Source organism: Plectropomus leopardus, chromosome 9 (assembly GCF_026936395.1).
Source record: "Plectropomus leopardus strain MGB_pleo_1.0 chromosome 9, ASM2693639v1, whole genome shotgun sequence".
NCBI lineage: Eukaryota > Metazoa > Chordata > Actinopteri > Perciformes > Serranidae > Plectropomus > Plectropomus leopardus.
The window spans coordinates 32,035,903-32,052,434 of NC_142184.1; the positions used below are offsets into that span (position 1 = coordinate 32,035,903).

Genomic DNA, 16,532 nt, shown 5'->3' on the forward strand with positions numbered 1-16,532 from the left:
GCTTTTTTTCCTGTGTGATTATGTCTATGTTTTTTCAAACTGTTGTTTTTGTCATGAGTACTTTCATACACAATGCAGATATTATGCAGTGAAAAAGCAACAATCTTTTTCAAAATGAGGTTGATTTTTTTAGAGCTTTTGTATTGCAGATAAAAGCATCAACAAATCATATTACATCTACATTTATGAGGATTATAAAACAGTAACAAGGAGCCGCCATAGGCCAAACCATGATGGCAAACTTTATGAATCCTTCCAATCTTGAAGGAATCTCAAGTTCACTCAGACCATTTCACTAAAAGGAAACAGTGAAATAAGCTTACGTTAGCTTAGGCTTCACAACAACTGACCTCTGACAGGCCGACAGATGCTGTAATGCATAATTTAGAGTGTGGCCACTTTGAATGACAGGTGGGTGCTGTTTGTTGACAAGTCACTACCACAGCAATAACACACCGGTTAGGTTAATGTAACAATGGTGAACCCCAGAATGTGCACATAGCCGTAGCTGTGCCTATATCAGTGTCTTTTCAGTTGAAAGTTAAATGTAACATTTGGTCACCTGAAATATTTATTTTATATTTAGCGTTTGGTTGTACTAAAAGAGTGGAGTCACACATTCAGTTTTGCCCCAATAGTCACATTTTGTTTTAATGGACTTAAGACTTTTTCCACTAGTGAATATTAAAATTAGCATTATCAAAATTAAACATAGCTGGTAACGCACCATGCTGACCAAGCTAGCTAGTATTAGGGTTAACTTCACTCTATCATCCAAATACGGTCACTTAGGCTTCAAAAGTACAAGACAGCAGCATCCAAAATGCAAAACAGGAGTTCACACACCAATGAATGACACTGCGGTGGCTACATCCATTATACTACAGTCTATGAATTGCACTTACATCTTTCCATTGACTTAGTATGCAGTTCCTCTGAATCTAAAACCTGCCTCATGGATAAGAATAACTGGAAGTGAATAAATCACACAACATCACCTCCACTAGTTCTTGCTTGTCACTTTGGGTATTATAGTCCACAAGCTAGAGAGTTGCTAGTTTGCTTGTAAGCATTATCTAAAATAGCAACGTGCACTTTTTCCCACTACTTACTAAATGAAGTACTGCCTTTTTGTAGCCTTTCAGAGTACAGTGCTCCACAGCCAAGTTCCTCACACACTTTCTCCCTACTGGGCAAGATGGAATTGTTCCAAGACCTTCAATTGGCCCTTTTGATGTCTTATATTATTTCAGTCGTGAGCTTCATCTCATGTGCCTCAACCTATCCCCCCTTGGAGCTTGATTCACTCACATTTATCTAAGTCCCACAATTGTTCTCTTACAATCTGCTGACTGGTTCTCTTTGACCTTCAGCTTTCCATTTCCATACACATCTGGCTATCAAAGAGAGAGAGAAACTCGCTCGACTCACAAGAGCTTATATTTCTCACTTCAGACCTCACTGGCTCCATTCAAACACCATCTCCGATCACAAATGCTTCTCAAGAGTCCATATTTTATGGCTCTGTGAGCTCTGCAGCTCGTTTTAAGCTCCAGGACAGTACATCAACTCAAGATGCGGCAATCATGCCTCTCTCCAGGATCCCTTTCTAATCACAAAATCAAGCCAGGTCACCAAACACACACACAAATACACACACTTTAACTTCTGCCAAGTTGTTAATTACAGCGGGCATATTGCCAAAGTAATAACCAAGGCATCAATAAATTATCAAATTATTTCCTATTTGAACGTGGAGAGGAACAAGACCATGCAAATGGCCTCCAAGTCATTCCCCATGCACTCATTAGACTGCCATATTTATGTTGTTTTTCACTTCTTGTGGGCTTCCATGTCTGTCTCGCTCGTCAAGGACAGAGCCTTAAAACTTATGAGGTCAGACAAAGACCTCATGATGGCTGTCCTGCTTTTTGGGCATTCCTGACACCCAGCCTTCATTCTTTTGATGAATCCTTTACAATTTGCTATCTTAAAGGGCAAATTCTCGACTTGTACGTGGACATCCAATTCGTGTTGATGGTAAATGATGCCAAAGAAGCACTAAATTCCTCACAGCATGCTATACTGTCCAAGAAAGCTGACTGTGAAGTGCAAAATCAGATGTTCTTCCTACATGCATCGCTATCATTTGATGATGTAGATGGAGGCATGGAAGAACTCCATGGATTTTTGCCTCTGGGTAGCCAGGGGTCGGGTTCTAGATACTGATTAAAAACAGAACTTTGTTCTCTTAAGTCGTATTCAAACTAAATATGTTTAGAACAAAAAAAATATCCCAAATTATGAGTGCAGGGGACTTTATAGCCGTGGATACATTCTTTAGTGTTTTGCTTACTCTGATATTCAGCTGCATTTATTCGAGCTAGAGTAAATGGCCAAAGAAACTGCAGTGGAGAGAAGCGAAGGAGAGGAGAGGAGAGGAGAGGTTAAAGCTGGCGGAGACCCCCCAGAACCTGAACTGCAAAGAGCAAACTGCAATTGATGGTGCCTTATGCTCAAATTGTCCTGTGATTCTAACAGAAACAGAATGAATAAATTAATTTCAACATGGACAGCTTTTGCTGGATGCTATCACAGATGTCAGGAGAGCTCCAAGCAAGCCTGTTTATGTGCTTGCCTACTATGCAATAAAGCTTTACTTGTCACTTGGACAGTGGTGTGCTGGAGACCTTCTTCAGCATCCTGAACATAAACTGGAAAAGACAACAAAGACCAACAGGGCCAAGAGGGCAAATGACCACTGAGTGAGTATTTTATCACCTACTACATTTGTATATGCAGCCCACATGAATAGAAAATGGGCTGAAAAATGGGCTCTGTATGGGATTATTCACAATGGCCCTATGACATTTGCCCACATTGGTGGGTTTACCCGTTTGCCCTGGATAAGATGCCTATTTTGAGGCCCATACCCACTTGGGACCTAAGTAGTGCTAGCCAAACCCATGTGGGGCCCACTTGGGTGACCTCACCCATGTGGGCAGTTGGCATGGGGCCATAATGATAACCATGGACAATCCAATATTTGGGCCCATTTTTCAGCTCATTTACTACCCACACAGGCCCCACATACAAATGTTGACACAGAAACAATTTTGAATTACTCTCTTTAGTTGCCTCTTAGCAAAGTCCTAATTTAAGCTTTTATTGTAAAAGCTAGAAAATGAAAAGAGTGAGGCAGTTATGATTATTCTTGGTTACACAATGTTTTGGTCAATAAAATAATAGCTATAAGAGGTTGTGCACAATGCACTCTGGTATATGTAGGCACTGCCTGGTGGGTCTGAGAGCAGGAGAACTTGGCATTCAACCATTTAACCAGGTAAGTCCTGTTGATCAATAATCTATTTTTCAAGGGAGACCTGGCCAAGACACAAGCATGAGAAAAAATTACAAACAATAACAGCCAAAATAAAAAATATAAGAGAATATACACTAACATGTAGACAAATCAAAAGGACCTATGCACAGCAACAAGTGCCAATCACTTTATTCACTCTTGTGCTTATGCGAGCTTTTAAAGCAAGCAGGGCGACCATGTAAGAGGGGAGTTTACCAAAAGAGCTTCATAAATAAACGAGTACCAATGACTGAGGCTATGAAAAGTCGAAGATGGCCAACCAGCCCTGGAATAAAGCACCGGCACAGAGGGATTTATTGCTTCAGTTGACAACTTTAACCATCAACACTAACTGGACATCCACATAACAGGTGACAAATTTTCACTTTCATTCAAGAATAAATCAATTTCATTGCTGAAGCATTTCCTGTTGCACTTGATGGTTAATAGCATGTCATGCTTAAGTTATTTATGGATTTAAACTAAGTGATGCACCCCCCAACAGCTTCCTGTAGCTGTTGCCGTCAGGTTCTACCAGTGATTTCTGCACAGAAACACTACGCAGGATGAGGGGAACCCAGCTCTATCAGAGTCTAAGATCATTGGTAAGACTTCCCCCAAGGCTCTGTGAGATCAGCCATGCTACTCCAACTGAATACTAATAGGTGTAAAAGCAGCCTCACTGACAGCGAGATATTCACCAGCACCAGACTGCTGCTCTGTGGGCAACTTTGTGCTCTAACCTCCATGTGGAGAAGGCAAACAAACTGATGTTTGAGAACGAGGTAATCCCCTACTATACACACTGTAGACTAGGTACTGGCAATTGCTGTATTGACTAGATATAACTGTATCAAAAACATTTAAGAGTCTGCATCAGTGGAGGCTGTCTTAGGGATGTCAGAGAAACATTTTAAAAATTGGGATCTTTTTGTCAGTTTGGCTATCCCGTAATCATGACGAAATCTATTTCCCTATCGAGGTCAAAAAGTTATGAAGCTCATCCTTCTTCCAAGTCTATTTTTGGGCCATGTTGCTGACTTATCTCTAGTATGCAGTATATGCCCAATGCTGTCTTTGGCTTCTTTCCTCCAGCTGCAGCATGATGACGTGCTAAAGTTCAACTTGACCAATTTTGATTTAAGCTCCTTTTATAGACAAGGAATTAACTAAAAACTTTTCTTATTGTGCTTTAGTAGCATTGCTTCTTTGTCTGCTCAGAGCTTAATTATATTTGTTTGCTTGGTGTTCAATTGTGTTTTGTTCATTTTGCTGAGAGGGATTTCTTGAGCCACACTGAGCAACCTTAATGGATTCAGCAACTCATTGTTTAGCTCATTTCTCTTATATCTTCATTAATTTAAGCTAAAACAAGTGATTGTGATTCTTATTTGGCAATAAAATTGGTAGTACCAGTACTGTAGTATTTGTATGCACAGTAGTCATATTGGTAGAACTCAAACTACTGCATCACTGAAGGCATTTATAATTTCTTGTCATTGACAAATTGTTTTAAGTTGTATTAAAGTAAATCTTGAATTCTCATTCTCAAATATTATATGCCAAACATCTTCAGAGCATTAACCAGCAGTCAGTTTGCTTGACAACAACTTCAATATTACAGATCAGTTAAAAAAAAAAAAAAAAAAAAAAAAAAAGGAGCACTGCTGATGTGCTGATGAGACACAGTATTGGTGTGTTATCCATTTTCCCACCTAATATGCTTGACTAATTTGTAATTTATGCAGTGCATTCTAGAAATTACAGAGTAATCATGATTGCCATCAAACATTATCACTCTAAAAGTATGAAATGAGGATCTGTCAACTTCAATTTGTGTTTTCCAATCTTAAAAATGTAAAATCTAATGACTGCTTCAGTCAAATGTTCCTTGTACAACACGACCTTAAGAGTATAGATGTTGACTAATGCTGACTATAAGCTAACAATTGCCAGAATAAATGTTGCCACTGAACATTTCTAAAAGCACGGGTATTTTACATTTGCTGCACATTATTATTGAGTGGATATGTCGAAACTTTATGTTTCACTAACATGGTTAATGTTTGGTGGGGTTTAGGCTAAAAAACCCTCTTTGTTATGGTTAGGGAAAGATCATGTGTCTGCTTAAAAATTATTGTTTTGGGGGGCACATTGACTGCCGTAAAAGCAGCAAAATCATGGTAAAAAAACAACCCTTATCTCTCTGAAAGCTGAGGAGATTGGTTTGATTTCTTTCAAAAACATAGTGAGAAAGCAATTAGCAACTTAAGACATGGGCCCAGAAATTAGTTAAACGTTACAAGACAATTGAACCCTTGAACTGTCATTGACACCTGAACATTGACAAAAGAAAAAATGTAAAGAACAAAAACAAGGAAATGTCCCGAAAAAATACTGAGAATTGATAAAAAAAAAAAATACATGTAACAATAATAAAATGCATTCACATTTTTTTCTGTTACATAATTTTTAGTAATTACACTAATTATAAATATATTTTTCTAGACATTTCTCCCATTTTTTGACAATTCTCTCATAAAATAACTCATTTTCAAGTCATTTTCTTGTCACCCTTTTACTATTTTCTTGCAATTTGTAGGACATTTGCCTTTTTCACACGTTTTTTAAATAAATCAAACCAATTACCTCAGGTTTCAAAGGGTTAGAAAGCTTGTGAAAAAAGTCTGAATGCAGCACAAGAAAACTCATGTCGATTCAGTATTTTATCATGAGATGGGGGTCAATTTGCACAAATCATTGGCAAATATAGGCAAACAGTAATTTTCAGTCCAATAATTATGATATACCAATCATTTCTATATTTGTATAAATTTGCTAATGACTTGTGCAAATTGACCCCAATCTCAATAAAATGCTTTAAATAAAGAGGGAAAAAACAGCAACAGGTTACTTGAAGAAAACAAAAAAAAAAAACATATGGTGGCTGAAAAGCCACTCATTATTGGGGTATTCTATCATGGTATGTGTATTTTAGCATATGTATTGTGGTATGCGTAATGCAATATGTGTACTGTGTATTGTACATATGCTGTGTTGTATGTATTGAGGTACATGAATTGTTGTATGTGTGTTGTCGTATGTGCATTGTGGTATGTGCCTCTGCTAATCGCCTCTCCACCCTTTAATCTATCCTCTGCACTTTTGGGGACAGAGTCTTCTCCAGGGCTGCTCCCAGGCTCTGGAACTCCCTCCCCCAAGAAATCCGTGACTCCGAGTCCCTCGATGTCTTTCAGTCCCGCCTCAAAACCCATCTCTTCTCCTCTGCCTATTCCTGCCCAAAATAAATTCAATTGCATACTGGTACAAATATCTCCCTGATCAATCAATTACTATCCCAGATTACTTGATTTGTGGTGTAAAGCTTAATTTTTTCTTAAAGAGATTTCAGTTAGGGATTGCTTCAGCTCATATTTCACATCAAAACATGTTATTTTTATTTAAAAGTTAGAGCTCATCTCAGTTTCCTTGAAACCAGGAAACTTCGCTAACCTACATGGAACACATTGAATATAAACTATGAGCTTCCTCTAACAAAACTCTGCATGAATGGACTTGCTCCACCATTGATCATAGGAGACGTTTTCCTCCATCCTGTTAACCTTCGTCTCTGCTGAAAGGTAAAAAAGTCCTTGTCATTTTCTGGATTTTAAAGAAATCTGCTGCAGGCATGTCAAGGACTATTTATCTAACAAAGTCTACAGTAGCTTCAATTTCAACACCTTTCTTTTCTTTGTGTCCTTCCAGTTAGGTATGACAGGAATGCGATTAGCGCACAACAGATGTGAAAAGACTTTCTTAATTCAGTTTTCTGTTTCTTTTCACATCTTTGATGCATACTGTATGCGCATGAGATTCTAAAAAGTATGTCTCAAGAATGGTAATAATTTGTATTTTCATAATGCATGCTTGAGTACAGGGCAGTATTTTGCTCTTATTAAAAGCTTTTATATAGGTCCGATAAGTACGTGGAAAATTAAAGTATTGTTTTTGCTTAGTCTCTTGTCAAAAGCAGAATTTCTAGAAAAGGCAGCTGTTTTCATTTAGCAAGCTTTAATAAACCTACAGCTACCCTCCAAGTGCCAAACAACATCCAGGCAAAGTTGGCAACTAGCTGTATTAGCTATTTTAACTCCCAGGGTATCAAATACTAAAAAACGTGGTCACACTCTCACGACACTTCTCTGTATAAGACACTGCACCTCTAGATAATTCAAGTGTAAACCCATCAGCTGCATTATTCGACACTCAGAGCCACTCATGTAATATAAAAAACTGGAAAGGCCGTGCAGACAGGAGGTCGGGTTGAGTGGATGAGTCAAACAAACACAGAACTTTCACCACCAGTATTCATGTCCTGTGTGAACCCAAATGCCAATGTCATTTTGACCCAAACCACAACCTTTTCCCTTAACCCAACAAAAGAAGTTTTCTTGGCCAAACCCAAAGAAGTTTATTGAAAAAAGAAAGTTTACATGGAATGAGCAGTAAGTCACACATCCAAAACAATATATATGTATATGTGTGTGAATCCTGACCCATCATACCCACCGTGAGCAGCGCTGTTTATCACGAGTACACAGATTGGCACACACAGCTGTCAATCATGACAACATACCCCATTTTTTAAAAATTCAAGAGTTTTTATAATTTTGCCTTTGTACACCACTACAATGGAGTTGAAATAAAACAATCTATGTGATAGAAGTCCAGATTAAAAGCTTTATTTCTTTGATGTTTCGCAAAAATATGGCATTTAATATGTAGGACTTTCAGCCATTTGAAGCAGAATGCCATCATTCTCAAAGAATCAAAAGTATTTGGACAATTGACGGACAGGAAGTTAATTGGTCAGGTGTGGTCCATTCCCTCGTTACCTCAAGACAAATGAAGCATATAAAAGGTCTGGAGTTGATATTAGGTAGTGTTTTGGCATTTGGCAGCGGTTTGACTGGAGCTACCAATAAGAAGTCCAAGGAGATCTCTATGCAAATGAAGGATGCTATCATTAGGCTGAAAGTACTACACAAGACTGTAAGAGAGATAGCACAAACCTTAAGTGTGGCCAAATTAACAGTTTGGTATATTCTTAAAAAAGAATCAAAGCATTGGCGAGCTTAACAACATCAAAAGGCCTGGAAGACCATGGAAATCAACGCTTCCAACGAAATCAACAAAAGTAGATGATCGCAGAATCCTTTCATTGGTGAAGAAAAACCCCTTCACAGCATCAACAGACGTCAGGAATACTCTGGAGAGGGTAGGCATATCATTGTCAAAATCTACAATCAAGAATGAATGTAAATACACAGGATTTACAACAAGGTGCAAACCACTGGTAACATCCAAGAACAGAAAAGCCAGATTAGACTTTGCCAGAAAACATCTAAAAAAGCCTCAGTTGTTCTGGAATAGGATTCTTTGGACAGATGAAACAAAAGTAAATTTATATCAGAATGATGGTAAGAGAAAAGTATGGAGAAGGAAAGTAGAAGCTCATGATCAAAAGCACACCACATCATGTGTCAAACATGGTGGAGACAGTGTCATGGCGTGGGCCTGTATAGCTGCCAATGGAACGGGCTCACTAGTGTTCATTGATGATGTGACTGCTGACAGAAGTAGCGAGATGAATTCTGAGGTATATAGGGCCATACTCTGCTCATATTCAACCAAATGCTAGAAAACTGATAGTGCAGTGCTCCACAGTGCAGATGGATAATGACCCTAAACATACAGCAAAAGCAACTCAAGATTTTTTGAAGGCAAAAAAAAAATGAAAATATTGAAATATTCTCCAATGGCCAAGTCAGTCACCTGACCTCAACCCAACAGAGCACTAAAACAAAACTGAAGGCAGAAAGACCCACAAACAAACAGCAACTGAAGATGGCTGCAGTGAAGGCCTGGCAAAGCATCTCCAGAGAGAAAACTACAAATTTGGTGATGTCCATGGGCTCCTGACTTTCATTAGATTTTCATCTAAGTATTAGAACGTATGGTTAAATTTAAAATTATGTAACACTGTTCAAATACTTCTGAACCCCTGAGAATGGAGGTACTATGCTTAAATGTCTGTAATTCCTAATTGGTACATGGCCTATTTTTGTGGAACACCTTTAAAAAAAGCTAAAAGTCGACATTTTCATTACAAATTCATTTTTTATTTCAAATCCACTGTGGTGATGTGTAAAGGCAAAATAATAAAAACTCTCTGTTGTCCAAATACTTCTGGACCTAACTGTACTTGGGCAAACAGTAGTGTGATAAGAACTACCTTAAATGCCAGAGACCATCATCGGGAAATATATATTTGACTGTATCCATGTCACATTCACTAACATGGAGGGGGTGGGGTTTATGATCTATACAACAGCAAACCACCAGTTGGCGATCGAGATGTTTTAGCTTGACAGCTCAGCTCTGTATTCACTAATCTTAAAATATGGACTTTATAACTTTTTTTGTATTGTTTGTTTGTGTATTGAATTGGGTGTTTTGTGTGTGATGTGCTTTTTTGCAGTTTTATATTGCACTTTCTCCTGTCTTCTTTCTTTCCTTTTATATCATGTGCTATTGTTTATATTGTTTCTCTTTTTTTTTTCTTTTTCTCTTTTTTGTACAACTTTATATTTTTATGTTCTTGTGCTGTGTCTTTGCTCTGACCTTCCAAGGGACTGCAGATGTGAATTAGCTTTAAGATATAATCTGGTATGGTACATCATATGGTACCGTTTTTTTTTAATTGTTCATGTTCTTTTAAATAAATAAATAAATAAATAAATAGTTTGAAGCATAGGGCCAGTAACCGAGCTGCTGTATTTGATGAGCTGGGAGTTAGAAACATGTTGGGTGAACATAGTAAAGCAGAGAGACACAGGTATTTTCATCACGAGCAGGTGGATACCAGAACACAGCTTTAGGAACGTGAATACAGGCCCTACATGTGTCAGGCCACCTGAAACACATCTCCAAATAAATGACCCAAATGCAGACACTGGCAGAGCATGCAGTATCAAAAAAAACTTCAAAAGCAGACTTACATTCAGCAGCATGAAGGCAGCCCCAAGCAGACGCTTAATCCAAAAGGGGGAAGTCAGGAAGCAGGTCACAGACAGGCAGCTAGGAGCAGGAGCAGGAAGTGGCTGCTATTTTTACTCCACCCAGCACACCTGTGCTGGGTGGAGTGCGATCAGGTGGCTGGAAAACGGAGGGAAAGTCTGAGGACATCTGGTGGACAGGTGGGGGAGCACGAGATTGGGAGTGAGAGAGTGGTAGAGAAAGGGAGACAGGACAAGTGTCACAACAACGCAGTGTATGATTTAAGTTAAGTAAATTCTATTACTTGATGATCACTGAATATTTTTTTTTTGGTTCATCTATATTTCATATGGTGTCTTTAAGACTCAGTTTGTTTGAGATTTCCAGCTAGAAGAGTTCTCACTGACTCATTTAAGTTCTATTGTTTTGAATTACTAAAATTATGTTGGTTTTTTCTATATTCTTACAATAAAGTCAATAAGACATTATATTTGCTTGTTTGTTTGTTTGTTCTTTAAAACACATCAAAGTGGATGAGTCCTTCTTAAAATAACAATTGAGCATTTGTATAACACAGAGTGCAGCATTTCCTGCTAGGATACTATTCAAATCAATCACTTAACTAAGATAATGAGCATTGTATCTGCAAAACATCAGTTAGCATTGACACAGTAAAGTTTTTGAAGATAATGTTTAAACCAGGGCTAAATCTAGCCGAGATAACCTCAGAGGGTTTGGTATCAGTTATAGATTCTCTGTATTAACGTATGATCTTACAAGCATAATGTTTGCTGTTAATGTGGTTATTAAGGTCCTTTTAAAAATCTGTTACAGTGTACATAGAGCCGTGTAACACATTGACATTAAATATATAAAACACTTTTAGGCCTACAGCTCTCTGATTATCTTCTCTAAGTGTGTTCACATACAAGCACAGTTTAATACTTGTGACTCTAATAACTTGAATCAAGCTTATTAATCAAGCCAGGTTATGTAAATGAATAAAACTGTCATATCCTTCCTCCAGTCTAATAAATGGATGACTACACTTGTTCAGGCAAAAGCCCTAAGGGAATTAGGATCAATGCCTTTCTGTAATTGTCTGATGACTAATGATAGGCTGTGTGCACTCAATACGTTTAGTCTTAGGTGTCTTTCTCCCACAGGAACCAATATCTAGATATGCTGTTTTTTTTGGTCTCATGTATATGCGTATATAAATATATATATATATGAAAAAAATGATTCTTAGTTTCAGGTAATTATAAACTAAAGAAAACATAGTTTTGAATTGTATATTCAATTTCTGCCAATGGATGCCACCTAATCCTACAGATTGGACCTCTTTGGTTGTGTTTGCTGGCCTGCTAGTGTCCTAGCCAAATCGGCAACGTCTTGCAAAAACATGGGAAGAAAGCAATGAGCAACCACAGAGAAAAATGATCCAAACATTGGCACAAAATTAGTAAAAAAGCCCTGAAAGTACAGAGAAAATTACCTGCAAATCAGCAAAATAAGTAAAACAAAAAGACAAAGAAAAAAAGCAATCAAACAAGGAAATTGCCTAAAAATTATTATTATTAGGATAAAAAATCTGTAACACATACACACACACACACATATATAAATATATATATATATATATATATATATATATATATATATATACAGAGAGAGAGAGAGAGAGAGAAAGAGAGAGAGAGAGAGAGAGAGAGGGAGAGAGAGAGCTAAATCAGTGACTCTAAATTGGGGCCACTTGTTTATCCTCCTGTCTGTACGCAGAATCGTCACCCTCCTGGATGAGGCTGTTGACGGTTTTGTCATCTGCAAATTTCAGGAGTTTAACAGGAGGGTCTGCATACATCTCTCTTTCTTTTATATTACACGTCTATCCTAAATATGATTTTTAGGTGCATTTATACTTTCATGCATTTATATCTTAATATGAGAGCCAGACTTTCCCATTGGGTTATCACAATGAAAACCATTTGCAGTTATGAAGCAATAAAGCCATACAGATCATCCTTGTCATTTTGCAAAGTCCTTGTCTGAGATGCAGCCGATGTGTAATGAACCCAAATTGTGATATATGTTCGGCAATACCATTCATACAACAGTTTATCCCCAGCCAAGTCGTCATTGGACCCACATGTCTTTCTGTGTGTGTTTGTGTGTGTGTGTGTTACAGAGAGACAAAGGAAGGTCACCTGCGTCTGCCCTTGGCAGACATTGATGGCATTTAGCTGATGTTAACTAACACTATACATAAATAAAATGTTTACATGGAGACCTATACACAAACACAGCTGGTGCCAAGGACACAGAGTCCTTTCTGTCTCTCGGCTGTAAATGTGGAGAGTCATGTCTTTCAAATAAAGGCTTTACAATTTATCTGAGCTCATTTAAAGAGACAGCACATAAGTTCATTTTTTCTACATTTCAGAGGTCATAGGTGTCATTTTGTCTCATGAAAAGCTGGAAAGGAAAGGCTGAAGGGTAGCTAAAGTGTACTATGAGGCTACTGGATGAGCTGCATTTTTATTGCTTTCCTATCTGTGCACTCAGTGGTGAAACATATCAGCACACATACCATTACCAAAATGCACACGGTCCATCTGTTTTTGGCCCCTTCTCTTGACAGTTCTCTCGTAAGAGCCGGATCACTAATGGTATCATTGATTGTTGGGTCTTACCGTTCATCACTGAAGGGTCAATGTCCTACCGCTATCTAATGACACTGTTTCAACATAAATCTCTCATCTTTGAATAAATGTCCCTGTGCAGATGGGCTCCAACAATCACAATGCACATGAAAAAAAAGTATTGTAGTCCATCATTTTGGTCCATGCTACTTAAACAGTATTTTCTACAGCAGAATTTGATTCACAGCAAAACTTTGGGTCTGACCTTGGTACACTGTTGTCCATTCTGGTTACGTAATGATATGTTCTCCGCCGTATAGATTTGAAATGCCTGTCTCTGCTGGTTGTTTGTCCTCCGCTCTGTTCTGCGGGTAGTCAAGACATCTTCAATTCCCCAGGAGCTGCAGAGAGTAAATAAGCCTTAGGTGCTGTGTCGCCATCATCTGACTTTTATTAATGAGCCAATCAATTCCTATTTGTATCTCCCTTTCGACTAAAATCCCGGCCTCACAACAATTAACAAATTGGCTGACCTCAGGCCGAGCATGTGGCATGGAAACGCACCTCCGCCGTTTCACTGACATTAGGCAGTTATTGTTAAATAGGTTGTTAAATAAAATCCGTCAAGCGCTAACAATGCATGAATCAACTTCTTGCTGACGTATACAATTTAACAGACAGTTGCAGTGGCATAATTTACAACCTTGGTTACAAAAAAGCTGTGTTAAATGTAAATAAAGGCAAAACATGCAATGATTTTCAAATTCTTTTCAACCTATATATTTAACTGAATACAGGAGAAAGACAACATATTTAATGTTCAAATTGATAGACTTCTTTTTTTTCTTCTTTTTTTTGTAAATAAACTCATTCTGAATTGGATGCCTGCAACATATGCATGACAGGGGCATGATTACCACTGTGTGACATCACCTTTTCTTTTGCCAACGCTCAGTAAGTATCTGGAAAATGAGGACACTAATTGTTGAAGGCTTGAAATTGAAATTCTTTCACATTCTTTCTTGATATACGACTTCAGTTGCTCAACAGTCCAGGGTCTATGTTGCTGTGTTTGGCGCTTCATAATGCACCACGCATTTGCAATGAGAGACAGGTCTGGACTGCAGCAGGTCAGTCTAGTGTCCGCACTTTTTTTATTAAGTAGCCACACTGTTGTAACATGCAGAATGTGTCTCATTAGATGGGTCTCCATTAACCCTCAAATTGCAAGAATTGAAATTGCGAATATAATATGCCTCATGCAAACGCATCAATTTTTAAAAAAACTCCCGTATATCTTAAAAAAGTTTTTAGCTCGCATGAGGTGTCATTTCAGGCTATTTGAAAAGGCCATATTTCACAAAACTGCAATGGAAACACTTTATAGGTCACATGATTCTATGGCTATGTGCTTGTCGGTAGGAGCTGGCTACCTCGGGCATGATGCAGCAGGCACTGCAAGAGGTGTTATTGCATCACATAACTCAAAAGTTGAATGGATTGAAATGAAATCGTGAACTGTCACCTCCCAGAAATCCCTTATACGTGGCCACTCCCACGTATAAGGGACTCGCCTTTCTATTATTGCTCGCATAACCTGTCTACACCACCTTCGATTGGAAATAATGATGGCTAGTGCAATGGTTGCAATAGAAATAAACCTGCTAGTGTTTTCAGCATCCATCGCAGTGCTTCTTCAAATGTTATTGCGAGAGGAGAAGTGCATAAATAGTCCATAAATCCCCAAAACACTGTCACTTTCTGTGGTAGAGTCTGAACTTACATTTGTAGATGCAGCAATGAACTGTGTTCACCGACAATGATTTCCAAAGTGTTCATGAGCCCATGTTGTAATATTCTCTATACTATTATGTAAAGTCTCCTAGGGGGTCAAAGGTCATGGGTATTTAACATTGGTCTTCAGCATTCAAAGATTTCTCCAGATTCTCTGAATCTTTTGGTGATATTATGGATTGTAGATGGTGAAATCTCTAAATCATTTGAAATGGTGCGTTACAAAACATTGTTCTCAAACTGTTGGACTGTTTGCCTAGAGACCGTTTTTCTGTGGTGGTGAACCTAATGCTGACCTTGCTTGTGAACAGCTGAGATTTATGTTCCAGGATTTTTTGAGAATTCTACAACTTTCCCAGTCTTTTGTTGCTAATGTACCAACTTGTTTGATGTCTTGCAGATGTTAAATTTAGAATGAGTGTATATTTGCAAAAAAACAATAAAGTTTACCAGTTTGAAAATAGATATACTGTCTTTGTACCATATCCCATTGAATACAGGCAGGGCCAGCACACGCACATTTGCCACTGTAGACAAAAAACAATTATGCTGCACCTGTATTTATATAAGGCAAAAAACAAAAAAAAAACTGTAACAACACACATAACACAAATGGTCAGTGCAAAAGTGTAAACAGTATCAAAGTATGCATAACTCACCATGCAGGCATTTTGTGACTCTATATCCAAAATATATCCAAAATCCAAAATAAACAGATCTTCACAATAACTTTAAAAGTCTGATGACAGCACATAGCTTTTTCAGCTAAATAACACCAGTGCAAATCTCTCTACTATTTAACACTTTCTCGTGTGCAATTGTGCATTAAACACATATGACTAATAGACTGCAACTGAACAACTAAGGAGCAAAAAATGCTTACCTTTTTCAGACTGTCTCCATTTGTTATCGTCCGACTATTATGAAACATCAAAAAATCAGTCAGTAACGTTACGGGCTGCTTTATCATCGTAAACATGCGGTATGTTTTTCTTGTTTTTTCGAAGACAGTCAAACATGGTGTCAGTCGGCTAGGCTGCCATTGGCTCGTAGGAGCTGGGGGCGGGAGGTGGCCGCAGGTGCACGGTGATTGACACATGTCTCAACAATTCATTGTGCTTACAGAAAGCCTAGCCTAAAATGCTAGGAGCCTGCAGTCACTGCTATTGGTTACTGTGTGATTTACTCATGAATTGTTGGCAGACATTTCGCCATCCTTGCCGCCCTAGTTTACTGTCTAGTTCGCCCTTACATCTACACTTAATACTCCAGTACAGTTCAGAGGGAAATATTGTACTTTTAAAAGTGTTCCGTGCGGAATGTTGAAGCTGGTTTCCAAAGAAAACTTATTAGTGTAAAATGAGCTTGTTCATGGTTTGATAACGTTAGCTAGCTGGTATGGATTTTATCAAATGTTTTCATGGCATATGACGTGGGGTACCTGTTACAGCAGCGAAGACACACAGAAAGTTAAAAGTGATGAAGTGAAGTGCTGAAAGTGAAAATTCAAAGTAGTAACCTTTTTTATTTGTACAAAAGTAACGTTACTCACCCTCCATCGCAGGAAACACAGAAGCGTGCGCTCTGGGCACCGCACGAGCTGAGAAGGGCTAACAAACGGACACGGAGCTCCGCGTGCACTGCTTCCTCCTGCTTAACCACGCTCATCCGGT

The 16,532-nt window shown here is 38.3% G+C and overlaps 1 protein-coding gene across 4 annotated transcripts in view; it reads right to left on the reverse strand.

Annotated features, from left to right (window-relative positions):
• Positions 1-16,532, reverse strand: part of LOC121947246 (neuronal acetylcholine receptor subunit alpha-4) — a 63,337-nt gene extending 46,805 nt beyond the window's left edge. The window contains exons 1-5 of one of the 4 annotated variants that reach the window (XM_088082508.1): positions 16,412-16,532; positions 15,743-15,776; positions 15,310-15,386; positions 13,331-13,466; positions 10,426-10,612 (exon numbers count right to left, since the gene is read on the reverse strand). In XM_088082508.1, the coding sequence (XP_087938634.1) occupies positions 10,426-10,437 (12 nt within the window). In that variant the 5' untranslated portion in view covers positions 10,438-10,612; positions 13,331-13,466; positions 15,310-15,386; positions 15,743-15,776; positions 16,412-16,532. Of the gene's footprint in view, positions 1-10,425; positions 10,613-13,330; positions 13,467-15,309; positions 15,415-15,742; positions 15,777-16,411 lie in introns of all 4 variants that reach the window. The other 3 variants (XM_088082510.1, XM_088082509.1, XM_088082511.1) reach the window with 3 other exon arrangements.